The sequence below is a fragment of the Cornus florida genome, unplaced genomic scaffold, assembly GCF_030987335.1.
Source record: "Cornus florida cultivar Cherokee Brave unplaced genomic scaffold, ASM3098733v1 CherokeeBrave_3.0.0_Hap2_Chr01, whole genome shotgun sequence".
Taxonomy (NCBI): domain Eukaryota; kingdom Viridiplantae; phylum Streptophyta; class Magnoliopsida; order Cornales; family Cornaceae; genus Cornus; species Cornus florida.
Window position 1 is genome coordinate 64,467,298 of NW_026775571.1, and position 8,451 is coordinate 64,475,748.

Below are 8,451 nucleotides of genomic sequence, written 5' to 3' on the forward strand. Positions count from 1 at the left end.
TAAAAAAAACAAACCAACATAAACCCATATTCATAAACATAACCGGTGAAGAAAAAAAATAACCGTTCCTGCACAAGTTCATATTCACAAGCCTATCCCAATACCATTTGGGATCAGCTTATTTACTAAACAAGTTTAAAAATAAGACTGAACTCCAACCGAGCTATAGAACCAAGTTTTACACAAGTCGAACTCAAACCATTCACGAATTATCTGTAGCCCTAGCGAAAAGGACTTAGGGCTCTAGTTGGCCAGAAACCACAGAATGGTGTCTGATATTGGAAATCAACAGCAAACACAGCAAAAGATTCACAAGCACCTTTTTTTTTTTTGTGTCCACTGGACTTGTGTGGCTGCCAGATAAATCCCCGGATATGTCGTTTAAGTCCGGATTTGCTGCCCTCAAAGAGAGTCGAACACAAGACCTTGTGAAGAGCTCCTGTGTACAGCTCCTGAACCATTGGAGCTAGCCCATGCGGGCTCAACCACAACACTTCTAACCAAATAAAACCACCACTCTATCCCACAATCAGAATCTGTCAGGTCGAGCTATCCATACACATAAAATTGAGAATGATATATAATGAAATAGTCCTAGCGAAATTTATAAATTTGACAACCAAAAAACACTGAAAACCTTTACCAATAAAAGCTTTTACTTCAAGCAAAACTTATGTATAAAGATATTGCTAAAGCCATTTTGTCTGTGCCAACTGAAACAGAAAAAGATAAGGGTTGTGTATGCCAACAAAAGCCTCAAGGAAAATCCAAAAGAAATATTAACCCCAAAAATTTAGGAGTATTGGTCCCGAACAGAATCGTTGTTCATTTCTCCAAGATGAAGCAAAAAGGCTAGTTCACCCCTCATCAATATCATTCTAATTAAGCTCTAACCACCTGCAACATAAAGGCAAATGTCTCACAATTGTTCTCAATCATCAATCAAAACTGAAAAAAAGAAAAGAAAGAAGAAAAACATATATTAATTGAGCAGAATACATAGAATTCAAAGAAATAAACAATTGAGCAGAATACATAGAATTCAAAGAAATAAACAATTATTTTGCATCTTATACGGTAAAGAGAGCCGGTCTCATTTTCTGAAGCACAATGGTATTTACCTCTTTACTTTCTTTCACAAAAAAGACAGATTATAAAGAAAGCAAAGGGAAAACTTACATAATTTGGCATCATTGATTAGAGCAGTATAAGCTTTCACCTAATCGGTGGTTGGAAGGTAGACCCTGAAGGTGTCTCTCGCTTTAAGTTTTCGCCTACAGGCAGGGCATTGTTTCTGAGAAGTTATAGCAGTCTTTATGCAATTTTTACAAAAAATGTGACCACATTTTGTTGATGTTTCTTCAACAAACGGACCCATACAAATTGGGCAACTGAAGGTGGATGCCTTTGGCTGGGACTCACTCACAGGCTGTTCTAGAGATCTAGCTACATTTTTACCCTGCCATTGTGAAGTTTCAATATCAGTGTTGAAATTGGATGCGTGTGTTGAGAGATGTATGCACACATAAGAGAAACAAATTACAACTTAAATTTAAGGCCTAAGTTGCTACAAGCACTCTGCGGTTTGTATTTTTCTGAATGAAATAGAAATAAGCTCACATTTATGAGGACACAAAAACCAAAACATCCGTGAGCTTCCACCCCGTAACAATTTTTAACAATACATGCTATGTTTTAGCCACACAACTAGCATGCTTTGAATGGAAATCTAACATAGAAATCAAACTACAGCGTGTGTGTGTGAGAGGGAGAGAAAGAGAACAAATTAGTCAGACAGCAGTCCTATACAAATGTGATATCATAATATCAAAGGAAAACTGCACTTGAGCGAAGTTAAGACTATCAAAAAACAAAGTTGTGTATTTTACAAGTTTACTTCCCACTTAGGTTGCATCCAATGTCAAAAGTGTCCTCCAAACTCTTTATCATTAAATTATTAAAGTATCCTTATTAAACCATACACATAACCCTACTAACCATGGAGTCTATCCATCCATATATATATGTTGTGTATGTGCATGAGCACCTGGATGTATATGGTACCAAATTACCAATGGATTGCTGAGGCCAGTTTTAAAATTTCTGTTTCTTTCCTTCATGGGTCAATAAAAGTTTTGGGTATAATTTTCTTCCTCTTGCGCCCCCCCCCCCCCCCCCCCCCCCCCCAAAAAAAAAAAAAAAAATCTTCTCAAAAAGAAAAAAAAAATGAAAATATAATGATCAGAATTTTGCTTTATTCTCAGGTTTTCAATTGACTAATTAGTGTTGGTACCAACTAAAAACCTTCAAGCATATAAATTGTTCAACTTAAAGCCTAAGCAAACATCTTTTTTATCTTCACAAACATCCTTTTGGTGTCCTATATATGCTGGATTCTATAGCAATCAAGCCAATCGCTCAATCATTTTTAGTATTGGTTTAGCACTTCAGTTTAATTTACTTAGATGGAGAAGAGAAGTATAGTTTACGAAGAAATAAATTGGTGGGTGATGGTGTGCAAGGGTAAGGGAAGAAAGAAGAAGATGAATTATGGCTTGGTTATTGGTAGATATGATAGTGTGAGTGAGAAGATGGGCACAACAAACTCCATGTCCAATGGTAGCTAGTTAGATGTTGATTTAATAGGGATAGTATGGTAATTTTAAAAGAAGAGCTTGGAGGACTTTTGGACTTGGAATATTACAGAACAGTGATTCTCGGTGTATTAGGACCCCTAATTCAGTGTATTTGTAGCTTGAAGTGAAAAGTGAACTTTTAAAATACACAATTATTGAACTTGTGTATATATATATATATATTTTTAATACATTGAATTAGTCAACTGCAGCTTCATTACTCCCATCCTAAAAAGCAAAAACTAGTGTAACAATGAGATGTGTCAAAACCGGACATCAACATTTCTCCGATACTTTAGACCACATGTTTTGGCATCTTAAATGTGTCTACATTTTAGCAATAAAAGATTCTTAATTTGACATGTGAACAAAATTTAGTTGACACTTCCCAACATTGTGTTGAAACATAAATGTCAACTCTTAGCCTACCTCCTCCATGAACCTCACAGCCACATAATCCTAGAAAATCCCAAGGCTTCAAGCTGACAGAGATTTACAGGGATCCATGCAAGGAAGTTGTCTTCCAGCATGATCTGAAAACAAAATCAATTCTCTGATGATTGAGAACAAGAAAATATATGAGAAGATTGGGGAAGGAAACAAAATTGTAAAGAGTGTGTGGAAGGTAGTGAGTGGAAGGATCCAAAGAAAGGAAATTGTATAAAAGAAATGATGATCTCCAATTGTGAAGTCTTTCACAAAATAGAACTGTGTGGTATCTAACTGGTTAATTTCCTTGTCTTCGCTTCCTTCACATCTTTTTTCCTTATTTGACCCAATTTTCACATGTATGTGTATATACAACGCCTTCGTATCGTAGCGACATTACAATCAAATCTTAAACTTAGGTTCCAACTCACGTTCACCAGCTAAAACAAGCCAACCTGGGTGTTGGTCAAGGTCGGGTCATTTTCTTAATGATCCTGACATGATGCTTGTGCTGGACTTGCTTATTAATTAAAGGATCCTGAACAAGCATGCAACAGGGCCTTGAACAGTTAGCTCATTTTCAGCCCTACATATCTCATGTTTGCATTACTTGTGGTTCAAAGTTGCAACTTCTATATAAAAACATTTAATATTACATTTATGCTTGACATATAAAAGTTCTATATTAAATATAAACATAGACCTCAAGTTCCTACATTAAAGTGTTGAAAACCTAGTTAGGATCAGAAAAAACTTGGGCACAATTTAAAAATTTTTAGGCACACTTTTTGGAAACTTCTCTAAAATAGAATCCTACAAGGTTTAGGTTTCCTTTTCTGATTATAACTAAGAAGCCTTAATTCATTTGGGCTCGAAGCACTGTATAAAGACCTCTAGGCTCTCATAAATGAGTATAGAAAATTCTAGAGATCTCTACACGCATTTTTGAGACTTTTTATAGAGCACATTTTTGTTTTCATCATCTAGCACAGTGCATAAGATGGTGTTTTGTTATTCATACTGTTGATCATGTTGTGGAGGTTATTGCTTACATAGACATCAACACCAAAATGTTTCTACACGACAAACACACAACTGGATGACTATTGGCTGACACAAAATTTGCTAGAGAAGCAGGTTCTTGAGGGACAAATGTAGCAGAAGAGCTACACGGAGATTTTTAGAAAAAGGTTTGGACTTTGGAGTCTTCTGTGTTAGGAGGTAACTAGGGGATTCTTGGGGTAGAATCTGTCAACCTAAACTGCAATCTCTTTCTCATATAATTGGCTTTGGTTTGCCTGGACTAGGTCTCAATGTTTCCCCCTTTGAGATTTTTCATGTAAAAATCATGTGTTCTTTGTGGTTGCATGATTTATTTATTTCTACACTCTATACATAGCATATTCTTATTGTTGCATTCAAACTATAATTAAGATAATTTTTTTTAAATTAATTATTTGCTAATCTATTCAACAATTTAGATTTATTTTGGGACTAACGCTATTCAAACAAGGTACAATTGCCAAAAATTTAGTGAAACGACCAGATGCCAATCCCATGTTCGATAAAAATATGTTCCAAAAATAACCATAATTCAATCATATAACAGCAGGGAGAAGAAGAGCTGATTGGTTAAAGCATCAGGGCGAAATCAAGAAGCTTTAATCACATAAAGAGCACTAGCATAACAGAGAAGTTAAGACAAAAGACCTTGGTTTTGTCATTTCCTTACCAAGTTTGTGCAAAGATCACCATTGGCATTTGGTATTTTTGATGAAGTTATTCTACGTCGATTGCTTCTAGGAGACAACCTAATGGCTGATTCTGTTAAACACCAATTTACAGAGCATGCATAAGTGTGTTAAATATTGAGAAAGATATTAAACGAGACAGCAATTGAGCAAAACAAGATTTAAAAAATATGCCGAACTGCCTTCTTTGTAATCAAAGCACATGAGTGATGACTGATGTGAGGTAAAGTCTCTTCCAAAATGTCGAAATACTAAGTCGAGTGAAATTGGAATTTACGAACCAAATAAATAAATAAAAAGAATTCCAGGCATTCAAAGCATGATTAAGGAAATACTATTCTAAAAGTTGACAATAATTAAGTGTATCACAGATCCTCACATTTCCAGTAAACAGTAACAATGCAACATTCATCAAGAGTCCAAAGAATCAAAATAGGTGTAGCATATAGGTTGTTGAACAATCTACTTGAGGTTGCTAAGAAAATAAAATTGTGGGAATAATATTTAAGGCCTGTATTTCATTCAACATCCCTGCAATGAAAAATTGCACAAGCAGGAAAATACAGAAGTGGGATACGTGATAAATAAGCCTAGTTTAAATGAAATGTAATAATAACCTGACAGGAATATTATCTCCAGATTTTTGGAGATGTGAGGGATAACATCACTCCATCAATGGCCAAAGGAAGAAAAAAAAGTACATTCTTCTAAGGATTTGATTCATGCTTGGAGAGGATGTCGTGTGAGAAGTGGTGTACGCGATTACTGGAGAATTGTCCCACATTGCGTATGGTGGTGCATTTGAAGGAGAGGAATAGCAGAATGTTTGAAGGGAAGGAGTCGTCCACAGCAACGCTGAAACTTCATATTATTCGCTCTCTTTTCAGTTATGTGAAGATGAGTTCTTGCTCCTCTTCCGATGATTTAATCATTTTTTTGGATTCTTTGGAGCCTTAGACCCCGGTTCCACTTTAGTATAAGAGACGCGTTCCCCTTTTGAACGCCTTTTTATTTAATTCTTACTTATAAAAAAAAATAAAAATTTAAAAAATGAAATAAAATAAAAAAAGGAAGAAAAGGTGAAAAATAAAAAACAAAGTTCACAACAAGAGTAGAAAAAGTAAACAAGTGGGAACTCCTGCTTAAAGATATTTTAAAATTTTCAAAAACCAAACGACTTTTGCAAGATAAGATATGGCGTTGACTTGTAACTAGTGTGTCAAGTTTAAAGCTGTAAGCAAATGCTTACAAACTTTCAGTTCCTGCAGATGAATGCAAAATTTCTTTCTTCTTTTTTTCTTTTTCAAAAAAGGTACTAGGTCTGACATTTCAAAGTTACATGATCAAAGCAACATGAGAAGTTAAAAATAATTGCCAAAAAGGCAAAACCTGAATGGCTGGTTCGAAATTCAGTTTCTTCATCAAGCACCTCTATCACCACACGATTCCTTCTGGCCCTGTCCCTAGCCTAATATGAGGTTTAGAGGGGGCAAAAAAAGAGAAGGGAAGGAAAAGAACAGTAAAAATAAAGGAGGATTAATTAGAAAGCAAGTAAAATCAAAGAATTTTTTTGAACGATATAATAGAAGATTTTCATACCTCAGCAAAGCTCCTTGGGGAGCATATGACAAGTTCATCATCAATGGGTTCAGAATCAGATCCCACTTGTATATGAGATAGTCCGTGCTCTCCAGCTTGCCCAAAGTTAGGATCAAAACTCAAGGGGTTACCCACCTCAACAGGAGGTGGATCATTGAGGTCCAATTCTAGTACCATCTTCTTCTATAGTCTGGAATTGGCTGTTGTGATATCCCCTTAATCCTTACGTCATATATAGTTAATCTGAGCTACTTATTGATCATCTGTTGTCATATATAGATAATTTCAAGACATTAACTAGCTGAAAAAGATATGATATTAACAAAAGCATAGTGTCCTATTTCTTAATAGTCGGGGAAAAGGTTTAGTGTAATTGAGTGTCCTATCCTATTTCTTCAGATTTCTCTTAAAAACCGTCTCATTTTTGTAATGAAAAGAAAAAAAAATTAAAATTTCAAAGACAACAAAGCTGTTATTTAATATAATGAAACAATATTCACATATACAGAAACACATGATCGCTGGTAAATAAGGAACTCCAATAACAAGACCATGAGGCAGGAATATGAAACTCTATAGGATAGAAACCGAAAGTATGCACTACAATTAAAATTGCCAGCACCACCCTATTACACCTTCATCAACATCGCAATTCAATAATTCTCTTAGATTTGCATTTCCAAATAAGGTTATCTTCAATTTCTAAAATAAAAATTCACAATCTCTGAACTTTTTGAAACAAAATCTAGTGACCAAGGAAAAGAAATGAAATGCATCCAAATGTAACTTTTAAAAAATCATGAAACTTTTCAGAGAAATTTTATGCTTTTATAAAAGCCAACAGGGGGAATGAAATGCCTCATTTTCTTTTACCATATAAAGCGAAAAAAAAGTATTCAAACCCAATATCAAACCCTTCTTAAGTTTTTATCTTTTAGTTTCCACTATTTTCTCAGAAACCAGACAGAATGCAAATAGTTTCTGATATTAAAAAAACAATAATGGATTGAGAGTCGCACTAAATTAGTAGAACAGCATAAATGATTAAATAACGTAAATTTTAGCGTGCAAGTTGATGCCCTAGTTTCTGATATAAAATAATTATAATGGATTGAGAATCACACTAAATTAGTAGAACAGAAATGATTAAAAGACAATTTAACTTCCACGCTAAATAATCTCTCTCACACACACACAAGTAAACTCCTCAAGACTCTTTTGAAATTTCTGCTTGGAAAGAGAACTTGATATCAATTGATCAGCCCAATGAAAAACAGAAAAATCAGATGAATCAAGAAACAGAAAAATCGACTTGATTGTTTTTTCAATCAATTGCAATTTCTGTTTCCAATATTCCCAAAAAAAAATAAAAAATCAAATCAAACCACAGAAACAGATTACATAACCAAAAAATAATAATAATAAAAATAATAAAAAAAAAAAATCACATAGAGTTCATAAACCTAATCGAGCAAATGAACCCAAATATATATATATATATTATATTAAATGAACAGAGAAATTCATACCTTTCGTTATGGATTGAGAACACTGAGAGATATAGGGCGATATATGATATGTAATATAAAAGAGAGAAAATCTGGAATAACAACTACGATCTTTTCAATGTTTTGGAAATGATGAAATCTATGTAAGGCTTCCTCAACCTTTTGCAGAGAAGTCTGACCATATTCAATGGTCTTCGCCATTCTATATTTTGCATAAGACACACTCCAATTATTCTTTTCCTTCCAAAGTAGTAAATAATAACTCTTGTTAACTTTTCTTGGCATTACCCTTTATAAACATCTCATTATCGCAAATGGGTAAAGTGCGTTAAACCTGAACTACTAAGATATGTGCAAGAAACTCCCTTAAATTATAAAAATTACAAAAAAAAAAATTCTGACCTATTGGGATATGTATAAGAAACTCTATGAACTATAAAGGTTACAAAAAAACCCCTAAACTATTGAGATATGTGCAAAAAAACCCCATGAACTATATATATTTTTGTAATTTATCCTATCCACGCA

General features: G+C 34.1%; 1 protein-coding gene across 2 annotated transcripts; it reads right to left on the bottom strand.

The window, feature by feature from the left end:
* LOC132298948 (uncharacterized) lies at positions 1-8,153 on the bottom strand. Of its 2 annotated transcripts, XM_059795333.1 has the most exons (6): positions 7,945-8,149; positions 6,416-6,678; positions 6,206-6,284; positions 4,798-4,889; positions 1,180-1,459; positions 1-897 (listed from the first exon to the last, which is right to left on the bottom strand). In XM_059795333.1, the coding sequence occupies exons 2-5, from the start codon at positions 6,590-6,592 to the stop codon at positions 1,220-1,222; spliced, it is 588 nt and encodes a 195-aa protein (XP_059651316.1). In that variant the 5' UTR covers positions 6,593-6,678; positions 7,945-8,149; the 3' UTR covers positions 1-897; positions 1,180-1,219. The 2 variants fall into 2 exon arrangements, with proteins under 2 accessions (XP_059651316.1, XP_059651325.1); XM_059795342.1 differs by lacking the exon at positions 1,180-1,459 and having other exon boundaries at positions 7,945-8,153.
* Between the last annotated feature and the right edge of the window lie 298 nt (positions 8,154-8,451).